Genomic DNA, 23361 nt, shown 5'->3' on the forward strand with positions numbered 1-23361 from the left:
CAGCACAGGTACTCACAGGCACAGCGGACATTGGAACAATAATCGACAGCCCAATGGAGAAACATTTATACAAATACAGTCAAGGGGGAATGGGAACAAGGTGTGCGTAATGATCCAGTTCAGTTCCTAGAAGGCCGGTGACGTAGACCTTTGAAACTGGTGCACGGAAAGAGCAACAGTACCGGAGGGATCCGTGACAACTTTGACATTTTTTTGGTACAGGTGTATCATTCATTTATTTTTTGTACACTCACATGGCAATCATAGACTAAAATACCTTATTCTGGTGTCTGGAATATAGAGGAGGGGTGGGGGATTCTGTTTGTCACTTTGTTCTCAACAGGCAGCCAGTCTCTGAAAGGGGACTTGAAGACGGAGACTACAAAGTCCAGCCACTGCTGCTCTCTTTGTTCTGAGTTTTTTCAGTGCTAGTGTTTTTAGTTCATCTGTGTATCTCACATATTATGTGCCAAGTATGATAGAGCAAGAAAACTTTCTTAGCAGATAATGACAACATGACAACGGGATAACTCCCAGTGGGCTCGGACAGTCGGTGGTCCTAAAGTCATTTGGAGGTAAATTGAAGAGGTACATTTTTATGAGCTCAGCATAACTACCATTTCTTACTTTCTCAAATGTCAACCAAAGCTTAACATATTTTGTCTATTAGGCTTCACTGAAGTGTAGGGCGTCAGGGCTTTCAGTGGTCGACTGTCCAACTGCTCCAACTGAAGAAGATTGTTAGCTTCTCCAGTTGACCCTAACACGGAACCCAAACCGAATGTGCGCGTGCGCCATCGTGCGCTATCATGCATACATTTATTTTGTCCCCCTTCACCAAACGCAATCATGACACGCAGGTTTAAATATCAAAACAAATTCTGAACCAATGACATTAATTTGGGGACAGGTCGAAAAGCATTAAATATGTATGGCAATTTAGCTAGTTAGCTTGCACTTGCTAGCTAATTTGTCCTATTTAGCTAGCTTGCTGTTGCTAGCTAATTTGTCCTGGGATATAAACATTGACTTGTTATTTTACCTGAAATGCACAAGGTCCTCTACTCCGACAATTAATCCATACAAAAAACGGTCAACCGAATCATTTCTAATCATCTCTCCTCCTTTGAATTTATATGGTGATTGACATCTACACTTTCATAGTATTACCACGACTACTGGCAAAACAGTTCGTCTTACAATCACCCACCTGGGTATAACCAATGAGGAGATGGCACGTGGGTACCTGCTTCTATAAACCAATGAGGAGATGGGAGAGGCAGGACTTGCAGTGCGATCTGCGTCAGAAATAGGAATGACTTCTATTTTAGCCCTTGGCAACACAGACGCTCGTTGGCGCGCGCAAGCAGTGTGGTTGCAATATTTGAATAACATATATTCCTACATTTATTTTGCAACGTTCGCACATGCGACGCAAGCGGTGTAGTCAGGGTATAAGAAGACCCGAGGAAGACAGAGAATCTGAAACTAGCTTCCGGTTATCTTGTGTGCAAATGCAAATAGTTATTATCTGAGATTTTTTATATTCACCTTAACAGGTGACCACAGCTAGCAGTGAAAGAGCTGCGAGGTTACCCAGATCTCGCCTTCCGTTCGTCCTTCTTCTAAACCAAGTAATTTGCCCGGATGTCGAAACACTTGGTCCCCTTCTTGATTCTCCTTCAGTAACTCTCCTTCTGTTTCTCCTGCGCCCTGTCCATGTTCAGTCTCACCTTGATTGATGACAGTCAGAAATGTAATTATATTTCATCTTACAAATATATTTCTTAAATATCTCTTGGAGGGCCAGAAAATAAATTAACAGCGTACAATAATGTTTACCTGGTCAAAAACCTCCACATCCTTCTCAGTCCGTGCCTGAAGGTGGTCCTCGAAGGCATTTTGATCTGGATCAACAACTTCCACCACATTGGGTGTGGTTTCAGTGATCTGAAAGTACATTATACAAAAATAGCAATAGACAAACAACAACACTAAGTCAATCACACATTTGAAATACTACAGTATATGCAATAATTGTATATATAATTGCATTGTTTACCTCAGTCAACAGCTGCGGCTCCCGTCCGTACTCGATAGAGGCCTGGATGCTGCTGTTGCGGGCAAAGAGAATTACCTTCAGGTTGTTCTCCCACCGTTCCTGATACCCGTCAGTGGACTTGCCCATACAGTCTTGGGGGTCTGGAGGAGGGGGTAGGAAAGTCATATCTATTGAAAATGTAAGATATTGAAATATGTCTGATTATGTAGCATGGAAAAACAAAAACTATTGTAAAAAATAAATAAAACAAACCATAGGTGACAGAATATAACCTGTAACATCTGTACCTTGTTCCAGCGTTCATGACCTCGGTTACTCAAGATGACCTCAGGAGAACCGTGGGTGTTGAAGATGTCCATCACTGCCCTGGAGGTGGCTTCGCCAGTCTCGTCCTTGATGGTGATCATACATATCAAAAATCAATTTTTGGTTCCAAGCAACCTTTTTAACAGGTTGCTTACAGAAGGGAATTTAGAGTTAAGCACGTACTCTTCCTTTACTGACCTTAATGGGTATTGCCTCCACCCATTTGGTAAAGTGATTGGTCTCCGGTAGACACCAGCTGTTGCCATTCCTGGATTTCATGAAGGGTCCAATGAGGTCCACCCCTAACATTTAAAGAGAGAGTTTACTTTATTTGTACCTATATCTGTGTTATACAGTATGCAAATGTTCCTATTTGTAAGGATACTGACCCACAAACACATTCTACTGTAGTGTCTCATAGAGGAGGTCTGTACTGCAGTGTCCTTATAGCAGATGTCTGTAATGTAATGTCCCTATAGAGGAGGTCTGTACTGTAGTGTCCTTACAGAGGAGGTCTGTACAGTACTGTAGTGTCCTTACAGAGGAGGTCTGAAATGTAGTGTCCCGATGGAGGAGGTCTTTACTGTAGTGTCCCTGTAGAGGAGGTCTTTACTGTAGTGTCCCTATAGAGGAGGTCTTTAATGTAGTGTCCTTATAGAGGAGGTCTGTAATGTACTGTCTTATAGAGGAGGTCTGTACGGTAGTGTCCTTACAGAGGAGGTCTGAAATGTAGTGTCCCGATGGAGGAGGTCTTTACTGTAGTGTCCCTGTAGAGGAGGTCTTTACTGTAGTGTCCCTGTAGAGGAGGTCTTTACTGTAGTGTCCCTGTAGAGGAGGTCTTTACTGTAGTGTCCCTATAGAGGAGGTCTTTAATGTAGTGTCCTTATAGAGGAGGTCTGTAATGTACTGTCTTATAGAGGAGGTCTGTAATGTAGTGTCCCTATAGAGGAGGTCTGTACGGTAGTGTCTTATAGAGGAGGTCTGTATTAGTGGTCTTATAGAGGAAGTCTGTAATGTAGTGTCCTTATAGAGGAGGTCTGTAATATAGTGTCTTATAGAGGAGGTCTGTATTGTAGCGTCCCTATGGAGGAGGTCTGTACAGTACTGTAGTTTCCTTATACAGGAGGTCTGTACTGAAGTGTCACTATAGAGGAGGTCTGTACTGAAGTGTTCTTGTAGAGGAGGTCTGTACTGCAGTGTCCTTATACAGGAGGTCTGTACTGAAGTGTTCTTGTAGAGGAGGTCTGTAATGAATTGTCCTTGCAGAGGAGGTCTGTACTGTATGGTCCTTGTACAGGAGGTCTGTACTGTAGTGTCGCTATAGAGGAGGTCTGTACTATATGGTCCTTGTACAGGAGGTCTGTATGTAGTGTCAGTATAGAAGAGGTCTGTACTGTAGCGTCCTTGTAGAGCAGGTCTGTACTTTAGTGTTCTTATAGAGGAAATCTGTAATATTGTGTCCTTTAGAGGAGGTCTGCATTGTAGTGTCTTATACAAGAGGTCTGTAATGAAGTGCCCCGATGGAGGAGGTCTGTTCTGTAATGTCCTTGTAGAACAGTCCTTTGTAGAGGAGGTTTGTACTTGAGTGACGTTATACAGGAGGTCTGTACTGTAGTGTCCCTATAGAAGAGGTTTGTACTGGAGTGTACTTGTAGAGGAGGTCTGTACTGTAGTGTCCTTGTAGAGGAGGTCTGTACTGTAGTGTCTTTGTAGAGCAGGTCTGTACTGTTGTGTCCTTGTAGAGCAGGTCTGTACCGTAGTGTCCTTGCAGAGCAGGTCTGTTCTGGAGTGTCCTTGTACAGGAGGTCTGTACTAGAGTGTCCTTACTGAGAAGGTCTATAATGTAGGGTCGTAGTAGAGGAGGTCTGTACTGTAGTGTCCTTGTGGAGAAGGTTTGTACAGTAGTGCCCTTGCAGAAGAGGTCTGTTCTGTTTTGTCCTTATAGAGTAGGTCTGTACTGTAGTGTCCTTGTAGAGTAGGTCTGTACTGTAGTTTCCTTGTAGAGCAGGTCTCTACTGTAGTGTCCTTATAGAGAAGGCCTGTAATTTTTTTGTCCTTGTAGAGGAGGTATGTACTGCAGTGTCCTTATAGAGGAGGTCTGTAATTCAGTGTCCTTGTAGAGGAGGTCTATACAACAGTGTCCTTGTTGAGGAGGTCTTTACTGGTGTCGTTGTAGAGGAGGTCTGTACTGTACTGTAGTGTCCTTATAGAGGGGGTCTGTACTGTAGTGTCCTTATAGAGGAGGTCTGTACTGTAGTGTCCTTGTAGAGGAGGTCTGTACTGTAGTGTCCTTATAGAGGAGGTCTGTATTGTAGTGTCCTTACAGAGGATGTCTGGTCTGTATTGTATTTATAGCAGACGTCTGTAATGTTTTGTCCATATAGAGGAGGTCTGTACTGCAGTGTCCTTGTAGAGGAGGTCTGTACTCTAGTGTCGTTGTAGAGGAGGTCTGTACTCTAGTGTCGTTGTAGATGAGGTTTGTACTGTAGTGTCATTGCAGAGGAGGTCTGTACTGGAGTGTCCTTGTACAGGAGGTCTGTACTGTAGTGTCCCTAAAGAGGAGGTATGTACTGTTGTGTCCTTGTAGAGGTCTGTGCTGTAGTGTCCTTGTAGAGGAGGTGAATACTGTACTGTAGTGTCCTTTATGCGGAGGCCTGTTCTCTTGTGTCATTGTAGTGGTGGTTTGTACTGTTGTGTCATTGTAGAGGAAGTCTTTACTGTAGTGTCCCTAAATAGGAGGTATGTACTGTAATGTCCTTGTAGAGTAGGTCTGTACTGTAGTGTCCTTGTAGAGCAGGTCTGTACTGTAGTGTCCTTATAGAGGAGTTCTGTAATGTAGTGTCCCTGTATTACCAGCCAGGCCTTTAATACAGTAAACATTCTGAGTGGTCTTCCAGCCAAGCCTGTAATACAGTATACATTCTGAGGGGTGTACCAGCCAGGCATTCTGAGGTCTGTACTGTAGTGTAATTCAACGGCTCATAAATTCAACAGCTCAGACACGAAACGTATGTGGCAGGGTCTACAAGAAATCACGGACACCGACGTCACACTTCCAGACAAACTAAACACCTTCTTTGCCCGCTTTGAGGATAATACAGTGCCATTGTCGCGGCCCACTAACAACGACTGCGCCCCCCCCACCTTCTCCTTGGACGACATGAGTAAAATATTTAAACGTGTTAACCCTCGCAAGGCTGCTGGCCCAGACGGCATCCCTAGCCGCATCCTCAGTGCATGCCCAGACCAGCTGGCTGGTTTACGGACATATTCAATCTCTCCCTTTCCCAGTCTGCTGTCCCTACATGCTTCAAGATGGCCACCATTGTTCATGTACCCAAGAAGGCAAAGATAACTGAACTAAATGACTTCCGCCCCGTAGCACTCACTTTGTTATCACGAAGTGCTTTGAGAGACTAGTCAAGGATCATATCACCTCCACCTTATCAGCCACCCTAGACCCACTTCAGTTTGCGTACCGCCCCAACAGGTCCACAGACGATGCAATCGCCATCACACTGCACGCTGCCCTATCCCATCTGGACAAGAGGAATACCTATGTAATAATGCTGTTCATTGACTACAGCTCAGCTTTAAACACCATAGTACCCTACAAGATCATCATCAGGCTGGAAGCCCTGGGTCTCTACCAACCCTGTGCAACTGGGTCCTGGACTTTCTGATGTCAACAAAACAAAGGAGATGATCGTGGACTTCAGGAAACAGCAGAGGGAGCACCCCCCTATCCACATCGAAGGGACAGCAGTGAAGAAGGTGGAAAGTTTTTAGTTCCTCGGCGTACACATCACAGACAAACTGAAATGGTCCACCCACACAGACAGTGTGGTGAAGAAGGCTCAACAGCGCCTCTTAACGAGAGTCTTGTCTTTAAAATGGTGTAAAATAGTCATATGTTTGAAAAATTGAAGTTTTTGCATTTTTGAGGTATTTGAATAACGCGCCACGGGATTACACTGGGATTACACTGAGTAGGTGGGATGCAAGCGTCCCACCTAGCCCATAGAGGTTAAAATCACACTGCCATTTTCAAAGCAACTAGCATGCATCACAAATACCCAAAACACAGCTAAATGCAGCACTAACCTTTCACAATCTTCATCAGATGACACTCCTAGGACATCATGTTACACAAAACATGCATTTTTTGTTCGATAAAGTTCATATTTATATATAAAAACAGCATTTTACATCGGCGCGTGACGTTCAGAAAATATTTTCCCTCAAATGCTTCCGGTTTATCAGCGCTACAATTTACAAAATTACTATTCGAAAACATTGTTAAAATGTAATATTGTCATTCAAAGGATTATAGATTAACATCTCGTGAATGCAACCGCATTGCCAGATTTAAAAATAACTTTACTGGGAAATCACACTTTGCAATAAACGACGTGGTATGTTCAGAAAAATAGGCTAGGCGATACATATTAGCACCATCTTGGAACCATCTAAAATCAAAAATACTATCGTAAATATTCCCTTACCTTTGATTATCTTCATCAGAAGGCACTTCTAGGATTTCCCAGGTCCACAACAAATGTAGTTTTGTTCGAAAAAGTTAATAATTTATGTCCCAATAGCTCCTTCTTGTTAGCGTGTTCCGAAGGCTACTCATAATGTACTGTAGCGCGTGGGACTTGTCGCCACGAAGAGCAAAAAATATATATTTACATTCGTTCAAACATGTCAAACGTTGTATAACATAAATCTTTAGGGAATTTTTCAACCAGAGCTTCAATAATATACAAGGCGGACGATTGCATTGTCTTACTAAACGTTTCGGAACAAAAGGGTTCCCATGGAACGCCCGCGTCATAGTAGTAATGGCCCTCCCCCTGTGACCAACTTCCCAAGCCTGTCTTTCGGTCAGTTTCTACCATAGAAGACTCAAACCACTTTGTAAAGACTGTTGACATCTAGTGGAAGCCTTAGGAAGTGCTAAATGAATCCTAACTCACGGTGTGTTTCATAGGCAAAGTGTTGAAGGTGATTCCACAAATCAGATTTCCACTTCCTGCATGGAATCTTCTCAGGTTTTTGCCTGCCATATGAGTTCTGTTATACTCACAGACACCATTCAAACAGTTTTAGAAACTTTAGAGTGTTTTCTATCCAAATCTACTAATTATATGCATATTCTAGTTACTGGGTAGGAGTAGTAACCAGATTAAATCGGGTACGTTTTTTATCTGGCCGTGCAAATACTGCCCCCTATCCCCAACAGGTTTTAAACCTCAGAAGGCTGAAGAAATTTGGCTTGTCACCCAAAACCCTGACAAACTTTTACAGATGCATAATCGAGACCATCCTGTCGGGCTGTATCACAGCCTGGTACGGCAACTGCATCGCCCTCAACCGCAAGTCTCTCCAGAGGGTAGTGCATTCTGCACAACACATCACCGGGGGCAAACTACCTGCCCTCCATGACACCTACAGCACCCGATGTCACAGGAAGGCCAAAAAGATCATCAAGGACAACAACCACTCAAACCACTGTCTGTTCACACCGCTACCATCCAGAAGGCGAGGTCAGTACAGGTGCTTCAAAGTTGGGACCGAGAGACTGAAAAACAGCTTCTATCTCAAGGCCATCAGACTGCTAAACGGCAATCAGTAACGCAGAGAGGCTGCTGCCCACATTAAGACCCAAGCACTGGCCACTTTAATAACGGTATCACTAGCCACTTTAAATAATGGCATTTAATAATGCTTACTTAACTTACATTACTCATATCATATGTGTATACTGTATTTTATACCATCTATTGCACCTTGCCTATGCCGCTTGGCCATCACTCATCCATATATTTATATGTACATATTCTCATTCACCCCTTTAGATTTGTGTGTATTAGGTAGTTGTTGGAGAATTGTCGGAACTACTGGAGAAGCACAAGCGTTTCGCTGCACACGCTTTAACATCTGCTAACCATGTGTATGTGACCAATAAAATTTGATTTGATATGATTTGATTTGAAGTGTTCCTCCTTCCTCTACCACGTGGTAATCTCTTCACAGGTCCCTTTAAATCCTGTCTTTCACCTGTTCACCCAGGTGAAAGACAATAAGACCATTCACCAGGGCTCAGTTTCTACTGTTCCCCCTGAAGGACTGATAGTGATACCATGGCCTCCAAAGGGGATCTCTGATGGGGCCTCTAATGGATCCTCTAATTGGGCCTCTAATTGTGCCTCTGATGGGGACTCTAATTTGTCCTCTAATGTGGCCTCTAATTGTGCCTCTGATGGGACCTCTAATTGTCCCTCTAATGGGGCCTCTGGTGGGGCTTCTAATTGGGCCTCTGATTGTCTCTAATTGGGTCACTGATGCTCTTCTGGTGGCATAGAGAGACTTCCTTGACAATGACCTGAGGCCCTGATAGCTTACTGGACCCAGAATGCTTCTACTGAGGCCCTGATAGCTTACTGGACCCAGAATGCTTCTACTGAGGCCCTGATAGCTTACTGGACCCAGAATGTTGCTACTGAGGCCCTGATAGCTTACTGGACCCAGAATGCTTCTACTGAGGCCCTGATAGCTTACTGGACCCAGAATGCTGCTACTGAGGCCCTGATAGCTTACTGGACCCAGAATGCTTCTACTGAGGCCCTGATAGCTTACTGGACCAAGAATGCTGCTACTGAGGCCCTGATAGCTTACTTGACTGTGGCAGTAACTATACCCGTCGTGGTGGTGCTACTGCGTAGTAAGTCTACCCGTTGTGGTGGTGCTACTGCGTAGTAACTCTACCCGTTGTGGTGATGCTACCAGGCAGTAACTCTACCCATTGAGGTGGTGCTACCAGGTAGTAACTCTACCTATTGTGGTGGTGCTACCAGGTAGTAACTCTACCCATTGTGGTGGTGCTACTGCGAAGTAACTCTACCCGTTGTGGGGGTGCTACTGCGTAGTAACTCTACCCGTTGTGGTGGTGCTACCAGGTAGTAACTCTACCCGTTGTGGTGGTGCTACCAGGTAGTAACTCTACCCATTGCGGTGGTGTAACCAGCTGGTAACTCTACCCGTTGTGGTGGTGCTATTGCGTAGTAACTCTACCCGTTGTGGTGGTGCTGCCAGGTAGTAACGCTATCCTTTCCGGTTGTGCTACCACGTAGTAACTCTACTCATTGTGGTGGTGCTACTACATAGTAACTCTACTCATTGTGGTGGTGCTACTACATAGTAACTCTACTCGTTGTGGTGGTGCTACTACATAGTAACTCTACTCGTTGTGGTGGTGCTACTACATAGTAACTCTACTCGTTGTGGTGGTGCTACTACATAGTAACTCTACCCATTGTGGTGGTGCTACTTTGTAATAACTCTACCTGTTGTGGTGATGCTAACACGTAGTAACTCTACCTGTTGTTGTGGTGCTACCAGGTAGTAACTCTACCCGTTGTGGTGGTGCTACCAGGTAGAAACTCTACCCGTTGTGGTGGTGCTACCAGGTAGTAACTCTACCCGTTGTGGTGGTGCTACTGCGTAGTTACTCTACCCGTTGTGGTGGTACTACTGCGTAGCAACTCTACCCATTGTTGTGGGGCTACTGCGTAGCAACTCTACCCGTTGTGGTGGGGCTACTGCGTAGTAACTCTACCCATTGAGGTGATGCTACTGCGTAGTAACTCTACCCGTTGTGGTGATGCTACTGCATAGTAACTCTACCCATTGAGGTGGTGCTACTGCGTAGTAACTCTACCAATTGTGGTGGTGCGACCAGGTAGTAACTCTACCCATTGTGGTGGTGCTACTGCGTAGTAACTCTACCCGTTGTGGTGGTGCTACCAGGTAGTAACTCTACCCATTGTGGTGATGCTACTGCGTAGTAACTCTACCCGTTGTGGTGATGCTACTGCGTAGTAACTCTACCCATTGAGGTGGTGCTACTGCGTAGTAACTCTACCAGTTGTGGTGGTGCTACTGCGTAGTAAATCTACCCATTGTGGTGATTCTTCCACGTAGTAACTCTACCAGTTGTGGTGGTGCTACCAGGTAGTAACTCTACCCATTGTGGTCGTGCTACTGCGTAGTAACTCTACCCGTTGTGGTGGTGCTACCAGGTAGTAACTCTACCCGTTGTGGTGGTGCTACCAGGTAGTAACTCTACCCGTTGTGGTGGTGCTACCAGGTAGTAACTCTACCTGTTGTGGTGGTGGGTGGTGCTACTGTGAAGTAACTACCTGGTGGTGCTACTGCGTTGTAACTCTACCCATTGTGGTGGTGCTACCAGCTTGTAACTCTACCCATTGTGGTGGTGCTACCAGGTAGTAACTCTACCCGTTGTGGTGGTGTCAGTAGTTGCTAGGAGTGGTGGTAGGAGTCAGGCGCAGAGAGCAGAGGTAAGGAACTTTGTGTTTATTCCAACAAAACCGGCGTGAAACACGTAGTAACTCTACCTGTTGTTGTGGTGCTACCAGGTAGTAACTCTACCCGTTGTGGTGGTGCTACCAGGTAGTAACTCTACCCATTGTGGTGGTGCTACTGCGTAGTATCTCTACCCGTTGTGGTGGTGCTACTGCGTAGTAACTCTTCCCATTGTGGTGGTGCTACTGTGTAGTAACTCTACCCGTTGTGGTGGTGCTACTGCGTAGTATCTCTACCCGTTGTGGTGGTGCTACTGCGTAGTAACTCTACCCGTTGTGGTGGTGCTACTGCGTAGTAACTCTACCCGTTATGGTGGTGCTACTGCGTAGTAACTCTTCCCATTGTGGTGGTGCTACCAGGTAGTAACGCTACACTTCGAGGTTGTGCTACTGCGTAGTAACTCTACCTGTTGTGGTGGTGCTACTGCATAGTAACAATACCCGTTGTGGTGGTGCTACCAGGTAGTAACTCTCCCCTTTGCGGTGGAGTAACCAGGTAGTAACTCTACCCGTTGTGGTGGTGCGCCTGCGACGTAACTATACCCGTTGTGGTGGTGCTACTGCGTAGTAACTCTACCCATTGTGGTGGTGCTACTGCGTAGTAACTCTACTCGTTCTGGTGGTGCTACCAGGTAGTAACTCTACCTGTTGTCGTGGTGCTACTGCATAGTAACTCTACCCGTTGTGGTGGTGCTACCAGGTAGTAACTCTGCCCATTGTGGTGGTCCTTCCAGGTAGTAACTCTACCCGTTGTGGTGGTGCTACCAGGTAGTAACTCTACCCGTTGTGGTGGTGCTACCGGGTAGTATCTCTACCCGTTGTGGTGGTGCTACCGGGTAGTATCTCTACCCGTTGTGGTGGTGCTACCGGGTAGTAACGCTACCCGTTGTGGTGGTGCTACTAGGTAGTAACTCTTCCTGTTGTGGTGGTGCTACCAGGTAGTAACTCTACCCATTGCGGTGGTGCTACCAGGTAGTGCTTTCTACCTGATGTAGAATGTGGTGTGAATGTTTACCGAGGTAGAGGGACAAGGGGAGTGATAGTGTCTCTGGGGGACTCTGTGGTTGAAAGGCAGGGAGAGATGGAGAGAGGATGAAAGGATGGATGGAGGAGGGAGAGATGGGGAGAGAGGGGAGAGATGGGGAGTGGAGGGAGAGATGGGGAGAGGCGGGAAAGATGGGGAGGGGGAGAGGAAGGAGAAATGGAGAGAGAGGAGAGTGATGGAGAGATGAGAGAAACCCACAGTGGGTAAGCAGAAAGTGGAATTTTCCTGTTTTCATTTTAGTGTATGATGAGAAACACACACACACGCACGCACACACACGCACACACTGACTGGGTGACGAAGGAATCATGTAGGGGGTCTGTAAGTTCTGTCAGACAGACTCAATACTAACTCTTCCAGCATGAGTAGACACTACGTAATCTTTATTGGTATTGTTCATATAGACGTGTTTCATTATGACACATTATAAGAACACATACTAATATTAACAAAGTAATATAGTGAAGGTATAGCAGGAAATGAATGTTTCAAACAGAATGGACATTGTCCTGTTGAAATGAATATCAACGAACCCTAAATCACGATAGGAGCATGTTTAAGTTAATATTTGTCCATCATGTGTTTCTTGATGGTTTCTAATGGGACATCATGTGTTTCTTGGTGGATTCTAATTGGACATCATGTGTTTCTTGGTGGTTTCTAATTGGACATCATGTGTTTCTTGGTGGTTTCTAATTGGACATCATGTTTCTTGGTGGTTTCTAATTGGACATCATGTGTTTCTTGGTGGTTTCTAATTAGACATCATGTGTTTCTTGGTGGTTTCTAATTGGACATCATGTGTTTCTTGATGGATTCTATTTGGACATCATGTGTTTCTTGTGGTTTTTAATTGGACATCATGTATTTCTGGTGGTTTCTAATTGGACATCATGTGTTTCTTGGTGGTTTCTAATTGGACATCATGTGTTTCTTGGTGGATTCTAATTGGACATCATGTGTTTCTTGGTGGTTTCTAATTGGACATAATGTGTTTCTTGGTGGTTTCTATTTGGACATCATGTGTTTCTTGGTGGTTTCTAATTGGACATCATGTGTTTCTTGGTGGTTTCTAATTGGACATCATGTGTTTCTTGGTGGTTTCTAATTGGACATCATGTGTTTCTTGGTGGTTTCTAATTAGACATCATGTGTTTCTTGGTGGTTTCTAATTGGACATCATGTGTTTCTTGGTGGTTTCTAATTGGACATCATGTGATTCTTGGTGGTTTCTAATTGGACATCATGTGTTTCTTGGTGGTTTCTATTTGGACATCATGTGTTTCTTGGTGTTTCGCTCTGGTCTCAGAAGGATGATGTAACACTTTGGAGCAAACAGACAGAACAGCAGCCCAAAGCTGGATGCCAGGATGGCAAAGATCTCTACAGCTACTGTGTACTTCCCAGGAGAGCTGACGTAGGCAGGGATGAAGGAGATCCACACGGCACAGAAGATCAGCATGCTGAAGGTGATGAACTTGGCCTCGTTGAAGTTGTCTGGGAGTTTCCTGGCCAGGAAGGCTAAGAGGAGACAGAGGGAGGCCAGAAGGCCGATGTAGCCCAGCACCAGAGAGAAACCGACCACAGAGCCCACCTCACACTCCAGGACCACCCTCGGCCCACGACCCTCTCTGTCCCCCCTCTCAGCAGGTCGGGGTGGAGCTAGGGCCAGCCACAGTACACAGATCAGCACCTGTGGAAGGGAACGGAGGTGGAAGCAAAACGCAAGCACAGTTACCATAATAACAAATAATATGGTCTATGAAGGAAACAATTACATTCCAATAGAATATAGTAAAAACTAGATGTTCACCTGGATGAGTGTGCAGAGTGAGATACCCATCCTCTGCTGGGTGGGGCTGAAGTATCTCATCAGGTTCTCTCCAGGCAGAGTGGCCCTGAAGGCCACCAGCACCACCACAGTCCTGCTGAGCAGACAGGAGATGCAGAACACAAAGCTTATACCAAACAGGGTGTGTCTCAGCATGCACGTCCATGGCTTCGGCTGGCCAATGAAAACCAGCGCACACAGGAAGCAGATCTTGAGTGACAGCAGGAGCAGGAAGCTGAGCTCAGAGTTATTGGCTTTAACCTGGAACGAGACAGAGAAAGAAAATTTAGACATAGTGATGTCAATAATCACATCCTTATATGACACAATCTCATCTCTGTCCAGTACCTCTATATATGATCATATGATTCAACTCACCAGGGCCGTGTGACGGTGGTAGAGGAAGGTGGCCAGGGCACCGGCTGTGAGTGTTGCCCCGGAAACTGAAATGACAGACAGGATGACACCCATGGTGTCGCAATAGGAGAGGAAGTCCACCAGCTGGGGGATGCAGGCTGTACGATCAGGGTTGGACCAGAACCGCTCTGGACACCTAATACACTCAACTGACCCTGATAGAGATGGAAGAAGAATGAGGGGTCCTAATCAGGACCAGTCAGGAGTGAGGAAAAATATGAATTGGAATCAGAACCCTAGATAGACTACCTGTTGTGTTGCTGATCTCTCCCTCAGCACAGGACAGACAGTCAAAGCAGCACACAGGCTTCCCCTTCTGTACTGCATGCCTGGTACCAGGGGGACAGTCAGCACTGCATACAGACACAAGGACCTACCAGAGGAGGGAGAGGACAAAGTCATCATTATCATCATCATTGCTATTATCATCATTATTACACAGACAGACAGGCTCGCTGGGCCCCTCTGGGGACTATGTCAGGAATATGAAAAAACAAATATCTCAATTTCAGTATCATGTTCCCCCTGAGTGGCTCAGCGTTCTAAGGCACTGCATATCAGTGCAAGAGGTGGTACTACTGTCCCTGGTTTGAATCCAGGCTGTATCACATTCGGCAGTGATTCAGAGTCCCATAGGGCGGTGCACAATTGGCCCTGCATCATGCCGGGGTTGTCCGTCATCGTAAATAACATTTGTTCTTAACTGACTTGCCTCATTAAATAAAGGTTAAATTACATTTATTTTTTTCATAAAAGATGTCGATGACAGAGGTTTCTGTCTGAGATAACATTCCCTGTTATTAATTTGGTCTTCTTTATGTCTTTCTCTTTCCTGTATGTCTGCCTCAGGGTGAAAAACTCAATACATTTCTCACACACACTCACTCACTCACACACTCACACACTCACACACTCACACACTCACACACACACACACACACACACACACACACACACACACACACACACACACACACACACACACACACACACACACACACACACACACACACACACACTCTCCTCTCTGCCTCAGTGAAACTAAACTGAACAGTTCTCACCTCCTCTCCGCTGCCCCCACCCCACACCACTTTATCCATGTCCATGTGAAACTGGTCGTCCGATCCCTCAGAGGACAGAAAATGTCCGACCTGGACAAACTCTGCCGTCCCCTCGGGGGTCACATGCCAGTTGATGATGTCATAAGAGGCAGGCGGATCTCCATTCATGTCGAAGTGGAAAGATTCCCCCACAGGAGTACTGAAGTTCACTCCCCTCAGATAATGAACAATCTCAAAGAGAAAAGGGCATTGGAACAGGATGAAGAGTTAGAACCAGTTGTGGCTTTGGTTCTTTAGAACTCAAACCGTTCAAAGTGTTTTCACTGTATCCTGACTGGAAACATTAGTGTTGTTAACTTGAAAACAGATCAACATGTTGTTCTCACCTGGCTGGGCTGAAGCTTCCTGATATCAGGGCACTGTCCACCATTAAAGACTCTGTCCCCTGGTCTACAGGCCACCATATCCTGTATGGCATAGGCGATGGCGTACACAGCCTTGTACACATTATAGCTGGCTCTCAGCTGAGACACGTCAGCATACTGGCTCTCCCCCTCACCTAGAATTGACACAATATTTAACTGAGATAACATTGGGAATCTGGACATAAAACTGAAATGTAGGTGTAAATTCTCCCTCACGTATGACCTCTGACCCAGTACACTGTCGCCTGGACGACTGGGTCACGCTGAGGTCAACCCCCAGAGAACACCCAAACATCTCCTCCCACAATTCCCTCAGGAATGGGTCGGACTTCTGGTAGTCCCCGTCTGGATGGAGGCGTGTTAGGAAAGGCCCCAGGCCAGGAATGTCAGCTTTCTTCAGGGCAAAACCGATGGTCCCGGCAAGAGAAGGTAGGTTTTTCGGGGCGGCGATAGTAGAGTAGGTGACCCAGGCCTCTGAGGCAATCCACTGCTTATCTGTAATGTTCTGACGGACAACCTCTTCCATCAGGGCCTGGAGAATGAAACCGTTAAAAAGATCAAGATAGTCAAGCTGAAATGCATTTGGACATTTTTTTTTGACCTTTATTTAACTAGGCAAGTCAGTTAAGAACAAAATCGTATTTTCAACGACAGCCTAAGGGTTAGGGGTTAGAACGACAGATTTGTCCCTTGTCAGCTCAGGGATTTGAACTTGCAACCTTCCGGTTACTAATCCAACGCTCTACCCACTAGGCTACGCAGATGCCCCAATGATTACGTCTATAAAGAGCATTAAGACATGGTAAGACACAAGGACAAATCGTTAACAATACTCTGACCAGTAACTGCTCACCCCTGAATGACCCGTGAATCCAACAAATGCCACCACCACTCTGGCAGTAGATCCTTTGATGGTGTCCACGATGTGCCTGATCTGTCTGTTAGATGGTACCTTGGGGATGAATATCAGTGCGAGAAAGGGTAGAGAGTCAGAGAAAATCAGAGAGAGTGTTTCTGTTAGATTAGAAGAGAGGGGGAGTCAGAGTGAAAGAGAGAGAGAAAGATGGAGCAAAAGAGAGAGTATACTGTCAGATCATCAGAGTGAGGTCGTACCTTGGGGAGGACCTCAGAGTAAGCGACACACACCCCAGATCCCTGGAGCTCTTGGAGAAGCAGCTGAACCCCAAACTTGCCATAGTCACCATCCCCTGACAACAGTCCCACCCACACCCAGCCCATCTGACGCAGCAGCTTGGCCATGCCCCGAGCCTGGAAGGCATCGCTGGGCACCGTACGGAAGAATGAGGGGTACCTCAAGGTGTCACTCAAACACGCACAGGTGGCAAAGTAACTCACCTGGGAGAGAAGAGAGAGAGAGAGAGAGAGAGACAGAGAGAGAGACAGAGAGAGAGAGCGTGAGAAAGACAGAGAGAGAGAGAAAGAGCGAGAGTCAAGGATAATTATAATTTGTAAGAGGCAGAGAGCAGAGGGAGAAGGAAAGTAAACGTTAGAGAGGGAAATCTGGATAGAGAATTAAATGTAATGTGAAAAGATTCATCATCTCATCCCAGCCTGTAATCCAACCCCTGCCTCACCATGGGTAAATCAAACGGCCCGAGGGTCTGTGCAATCACGATGGAAGCTGAGGAGCGGGCATCCCCGATGATGACAGGAACCTCGGGGGTTGTGCCACACTCTGTGCCCACCACGGAGGCCTCCTTGCCGGTCACCATGGCTAGGGCTGCCCCCAGGGTGGTGCCCTCTGACAGGCATGTGTCAGAAGCCAGGAACCCCAGGGTGAGGTTAGGCAGGAGGGCTGGGTCACGGTTAATCTCCTCCACAGCAAAGATCATAGTCTGGAGCCAGCGGTAAGCACGCTGGTAGAAACTGACAGATGGAAGAAAGGAAGAAATGGAGAGATAGGAGGTAACTGAATACACATTACCTTCAAGTGAAAACACAATGACAAAAAGCTGTTATCACACAAGCTGCGTACATTGTATAGGTAGAATTTCCCTTAATGCTCCTGAACTCCTGCTCTGGCGGAGGGGCTTCCACATGGATGGGGAACAGGCCCCCAATGACCACATCTCCTGCCCGATAAACACTGCCGGAGACGGGCTTAGCTACCAGCCGACAAGCCCCCTCTCCACCTCCATCCAGACCCCAGACACACCCAGGGACATGGAGACAGTAGAGCAGCCAAAGCCAGCCACACAGGCTCATCACCTGGAGAGAGACAAGGCCGAAGACTGGGAGAGTTCCGTCACCTGTTGGAGAGAGACCAAACCAAGACCTTCCAGATAGAACAATCTGTAGACAGAATGACATGAATAAAAAGTGCCATCAGTGAAGATATACACCATACACCACAGCCACCTGTAAGCAGATGTGAAAAAACAGCGATTGACACACAAAACCTTGTTCTACCTCTGCCCTACCTGGCAGACAGACAGACAGACAGAGTTGAGAGGATGAGTGTCTGTCAGTCTGGCATCTCCTGCAGAGTGTGAGAGTGAAAGAGGGAGAGGAAGAGGAGAGAAGGGGAGCTGCTGATATAGGGAGAAATGAGCCCCCGGCTAAAAAACAAGCACACAGCCACCAGGGGGTGCTTGTAGGGAGGAAGGGGCAGGAGGGGGTTAATTGGGACTTGTTATTGGAGGATAACTTGGGGAGCAGGTAATTGGGGGTAATTGCTGAGAAAGCCTGTGAGGGTGATGTTATTGAAGGTAATGTGTCGTACAGGAGATACAGTATTTGTTCTTCAACAACATCTGATGGACCCATTCAGACAGATATTACATCATACTGTACTATAAATTATTTTATTAATTGTGGCTAAATGGATTAGGGAGATGGGTAGAGAGTGAGAGAGAAAGTCAGAGAGAGACAGAGAGAGCGTGAGAGACAGAGACAGAGATAGCGAGAGAGAGCGAGAGAGAGACAGAGAGAGAGAGAGAGAGAGAGAGAGGGAGAGGAGAGAGAGATTAATAGAGAGAGACAGAGAGAGACAGAGAGAGAGAGAGAGAGAGAGAGAGAGAGAGGGAGAGGAGAGGAGAGGAGAGGAGAGAGAGATGAATAGAGAGAGATAGAGAAGAGAGAGATGGATAGAGAGAGAGAGAGAGAGAGAGACAGAGAGAGAGAGACAGGGAGAGCGAGAGAGAGACAGCGAGGGAGAGACAGCGAAAGAGAGAGGGAGAGAGAGAAGTCATGCAGAAGAACAACTCCTGACTTTTTATAACTTTCTGGTTGTTAAGAGTGAGATTAACATGACAAAATTAGCAATAAATATATAAGTTATTAAATTGAACAACTGAAGATCAACACAGGAGGAAAAGACTGACAGAGAGACCAATCTTAATCGTGCTAGCTAGCCAAATTCAAATCTGTTAGCTAGCTTACCATCTAACTCCAACTGTTTACTGGTGGTAACCATAGCAACACCAGCAGCAGCAGAGACTGAGAGTCTTTCCCCCCCTTTTTTTGAATTTCCAGCAGAAATCAAATCAGAGTGTCAAGTCCTGACCATAGAAAGCTGATATTTTTTATGGTAGAGTAGGTCATGGTGTGACAGGGGGTTTTGTCTAGTTTATATTTTCCATGTTGTTTTTTTTGGGATGATCTCCAATTAGAGGTCATCGTTGTCTCTAATTGGGGATCATATTTAGTAGTTGTTTTTTCCGCCTGGGTTTGTGGGAGATTATTTTGAGGTAGTGTATGTTGCTCCCCTTCGTCACGGTTTGCTATTTTGTTTAGTAGTTTATTTGTATGTCTTGCATAGTTTCACAGTTTAAATAAAATAAGGAACGATACACAAGCTGCGCCTTGGTCTTCCTTGAACGACGAACGTGACAGAATCTCCCACCACAAAAAGACCAAGCAGCGTGCGTTTACGGGGAAGACAAGTTGGACATGGGAGGAAATCTTGGACAGGAAAGGAACCTCCAGCGACGTCCCCCAGTCCGGAGCCTCCAGCGACATCCCCCAGTCCGGAGCCTCCAGCGACGTCCCCCAGTCCGGAGCCTCCAGCGACGTCCCCCAGTCTGGAGCCTCCTGAGACGATCGGCAGTCCATAGTCTCCAGCGACGATCAGCAGTCCGGAGTCTCCAGCGGTGGTCTGCAGTCCAGAGTCTCCAGCGGCGGTCAACAGTCCAGTCTCCAGCGGCGGTCTGCAGTCCAGAGTCTCCAGCGGCGGTCTGCATTCCAGAGTCTCCAGCGGGGGTTACCAGTTCAGAGCCTCCGGCGATGATCCACGGTCCGGTGACACAAAAGCGGAGGGATCAGCTGGCACAGCGGGGGCTAAGCCTCGAACCGGAGCCGCCTCCAATGCTGGCAGATAACCAGGATAAGAGGGTTCTTCGTTCCGCACCAGAACCGCCTCCGATGCAGGAGGATCCGTGGGATGAGAATGTTCTTCGTCCTACACCAGAACCGCCACCGACATTAGACACCCACCCTAACCCTCCCTTTTTGTTGTTGTTGTTTCAGGTTTTGCATTCGGAGTCTGCACCTTTGGGGGGGGGGGCACTGTCACGTCCTGAACATAGAAAGCTTTTATTTTCTATGGTAGAGTAGGTCAGGGCGTGACAGGGGGTTTTGTCTAGTTTATATTTTCTATGTTGTGTGGTTCTAGTTTCTGTTTTTCTATGTTGTTTTTTGGGGGATAATCTCCAATTAGAGGCAGCTGGTCGTCGTTGTCTCTAATTGGGGATCATATTTAGTAGTTGTTTTTTCAACCAGAGACTGAACGTGACACAGAGAAGGGAAAAATCAATTTTAAACACAGAATTCTGAGGGAGAACCCGGATACTTTCTTTGCCGACTGCTAACACAACAGGACTGTTACAAACCTGTTACTTTACACAGACCACACTACTGCCTGGCATACAGCTGTAACCAGGCATTTCAGCTATACGACAAAGAAAGGCATCTACAAGGGAAGGCAAAACCACATTTTTGAGGACAGCGAGAAGGACCAGGAAAACATGTTTCTGATGGTAAACATGTACCAGAACGGCACTGTCATGGTCCAGGGCAGTGACGCTGCACTCAGCTCTTTTGTGCAGGACTTCCAAACCCTAAGGAAATAGCAGTATCCAAAAAAGACAAGGACAGCCCCCCGAGCTCTCTCCTCAGGCACCCCAACAGCACGAGCCCAGGCCCAGACCTACACCCACACAACAGGTCTATCCTCCCCCCTACCTGCCTACAACCACCAGAGTCAAGACCACCATCAGCCTGCTGAGATACAGGCTCTCTCTGTTAGAGTTAGAGGTATGGGTTACTGAGCTAAAGGAGCAGCCCCTCAGCTACACCACCTCCAGCCCAGACACAGAGCTTCTACAGGACCAGATCAACCAGTGCAGGTCCCAGCTGAAGATCTCTTTCCGGGAGCTGAGAGAGAGCCTTACCACAGCGCTTGAGGAGGTAAAAGACTTCCCTCCTTCTACACAGGCCCTGTGTACCCCAGCCCCAGCCCGTAAACCATCTACTCTGGTAAAACCCACTGAGGTGGCCATCCTCATTGACCAAAATGGGAAATTCATCCAAGAAGATAAACTCTTCCCCGACCACAAGGTGTCCAAAATATGGTGCCCAAAAATGCAGGATGCACTCCACATCCTGTCCCAGCCTGACATTGACACACCAGGCCACATTATTATTCACACTGGCACCAACAACCTGCGAGAGGAGCAGGAGAGAGCAGGCAGCCTGGTGAACAGAGTAAGAGAGAGGGCCTCTGAGTGGTTCCCCCAACTCCCACATCATCATCTCCACTCTACTGCCCCGCAAATACTTTAATCCCTTTAATCTCATTGAGTGAGATTAAACAGCTCCTTCAATACTTCTACACTCAACTGCACTAGACTGCACTAAACACGCACACACACACGGACACAAGCACACACAAACACACACACACACACCTATTGTACTAAAAGTTTACTTGTTCAATTAATAGGAATATGCTGGGCTTCTAGGCAGAGTTGCAAAGAAAAAGTAATATCTCAGACTGGCCAATAAAAATAAAAGATTAAGATGGGCAAAAGGACACAGACACTGGACAGAGGAACTCTGCCTAGAAGGCCAGCATCCCGGATTCGCCTCTTCACTGTTGATGTTGAAACTGGTGTTTTACAGGTACCAGTTGAGGACTTGTGAGGTGTTTGTTTCTCAAACTAGACTCTCTAATGTACTTGTCCTCTTGCTCAGTTGTGCACTGGGGCACTCCTACTCCTCTTTCTATTCAGAAAAAACAACCGTTTTCAGCTGTGCTAACATAATTGCAAAAGGGTTTTCTAATGATAAATTAGCCTTTTAAAATGCTAAACTTGGATTAGCTAACACAACGTGCCATTGGAACACAGGAGTGATGGTTGCTGATAATGGGCCTTTGTACGCCTACGTAGATATTCCATAAAAAGATCTGCCGTTTCCAGCTACAATAGTCATTTACAACATGAACAATGTCTACACTGTTTTTCTGATTAATTGTGTGTTATTTTAATGGACAAAAAATGTGCTTTTCTTTCTGAAACAAGGAAATGTCTAAGTGACCCCAAAAGTTTGAACGGTAGTGTATATACACTGCTCCAAAAAATAAAGGGAACACTTAAACAACACAATGTAACTCCAAGTCAATCACACTTCTGTGAAATCAAACTGTCCACTTAGGAAGCAACACTGATTGACAATACATTTCACATGCTGTTGTGCAAATGGAATAGACAACAGGTGGAAATTATAGGCAATTAGCAAGACACCCCCAATAAAGGAGTGGTTCTGCAGGTGGGGAACACAGACCACTTCTCAGTTCCTATGCTTCCTGGCTGATGTTTTGGTCACTTTTCAATGCTGGCGGTGCTTTCACTCTAGTGGTAGCATGAGACGGAGTCTACAACCCACACAAGTGGCTCAGGTAGTGCAGCTCATCCAGGATGGCACATCAATGCGAGCTGTGGCAAGAAGGTTTGCTGTGTCTGTCAGCGTAGTGTCCAGAGCATGGAGGCGCTACCAGGAGACAGGCCAGTACATCAGGAGACGTGGAGGAGGCCGTAGGAGGGCAACAACCCAGCAGCAGGACCGCTACCTCCGTCTTTGTGCAAGGAGGAGCAGGAGAAGCACTGCCAGAGCCCTGCAGACCTCCAGCAGGCCACAAATGTGCATGTGTCTGCTCAAACGGTCAGAAACAGACTCCACGAGGGTGGTATGAGGGCCAACGTCCACAGGTGGGGGTTGTGCTTACAGCCCAACACCGTGCAGGACGTTTGGCATTTTCCAGAGAACACCAAGATTGGAAAATTCGCCACTGGCTCCCTGTGTTCTTCACAGATGAAAGCAGGTTCACACTGAGCACGTGACAGACGTGACAGAGTCTGGAGACGCCGTGGAGAACGTTCTGCTGCCTGCAACATCCTCCAGCATGACCGGTTTGGCGGTGGGTCAGTCATGGTGTGGGGTGGCATTTCTTTGGGGGGCCGCACAGCCCTCCATGTGCTCGCCAGAGATAGCCTGACTGCCATTAGGTACCGAGATGAGATCCTCAGACCCCTTGTGAGACCATATGCTGGTGCGGTTGGCCCTGGGTTCCTCCTAATGCAAGACAATGCTAGACCTCATGTGGCTGGAGTGTGTCAGCAGCTCCTGCAAGAGGAAGGCATTGATGCTATGGACTGGCCCACCTGTTCCCCAGACCTGAATCCAATTGAGCACATCTGGGACATCATGTCTCGCTCCATCCACCAACGCCACGTTGCACCACAGACTCTCCAGGAGTTGGCGGATGCTTTAGTCCAGGCCTGGGAGGAGATCCCTCAGGAGACCATC

At 46.7% G+C, this 23361-nt stretch overlaps 1 protein-coding gene across 1 annotated transcript; it reads right to left on the minus strand.

The window, feature by feature from the left end:
• Positions 1 to 12805: 12805 nt before the first annotated feature.
• Positions 12806 to 18970, minus strand: LOC106581466 (extracellular calcium-sensing receptor). Its single transcript, XM_045704232.2, has 13 exons — positions 18937 to 18970; positions 17976 to 18034; positions 17531 to 17763; positions 17130 to 17421; positions 16648 to 16890; positions 16412 to 16486; positions 15751 to 16066; positions 15496 to 15668; positions 15110 to 15340; positions 14298 to 14421; positions 14010 to 14203; positions 13614 to 13892; positions 12806 to 13493 (listed from the first exon to the last, which is right to left on the minus strand). The coding sequence occupies exons 1-13, from the start codon at positions 18968 to 18970 to the stop codon at positions 13065 to 13067; spliced, it is 2682 nt and encodes an 893-aa protein (XP_045560188.2). The 3' UTR covers positions 12806 to 13064.
• Positions 18971 to 23361: the final 4391 nt, after the last annotated feature.

Source organism: Salmo salar, chromosome 20 (assembly GCF_965601325.2).
Source record: "Salmo salar chromosome 20, fSalSal1, whole genome shotgun sequence".
Classification (NCBI taxonomy): Eukaryota; Metazoa; Chordata; class Actinopteri; order Salmoniformes; family Salmonidae; genus Salmo; species Salmo salar.

Coding starts and splice junctions, on each gene's coding strand:
- LOC106581466 (XM_045704232.2), bottom strand. CDS start 18,970: ATGGTTACCACCAGTAAACAGTTGGAGTTAGATG. Junction 17,422..17,530: donor GGAAATTCTACCTATACAAT/GTACGCAGCTTG, acceptor TCCATCTGTCAG/TTTCTACCAGCGTGCTTACC. Junction 16,067..16,411: donor CCAGAGTGGTGGTGGCATTT/GTTGGATTCACG, acceptor TTCATTCTCCAG/GCCCTGATGGAAGAGGTTGT.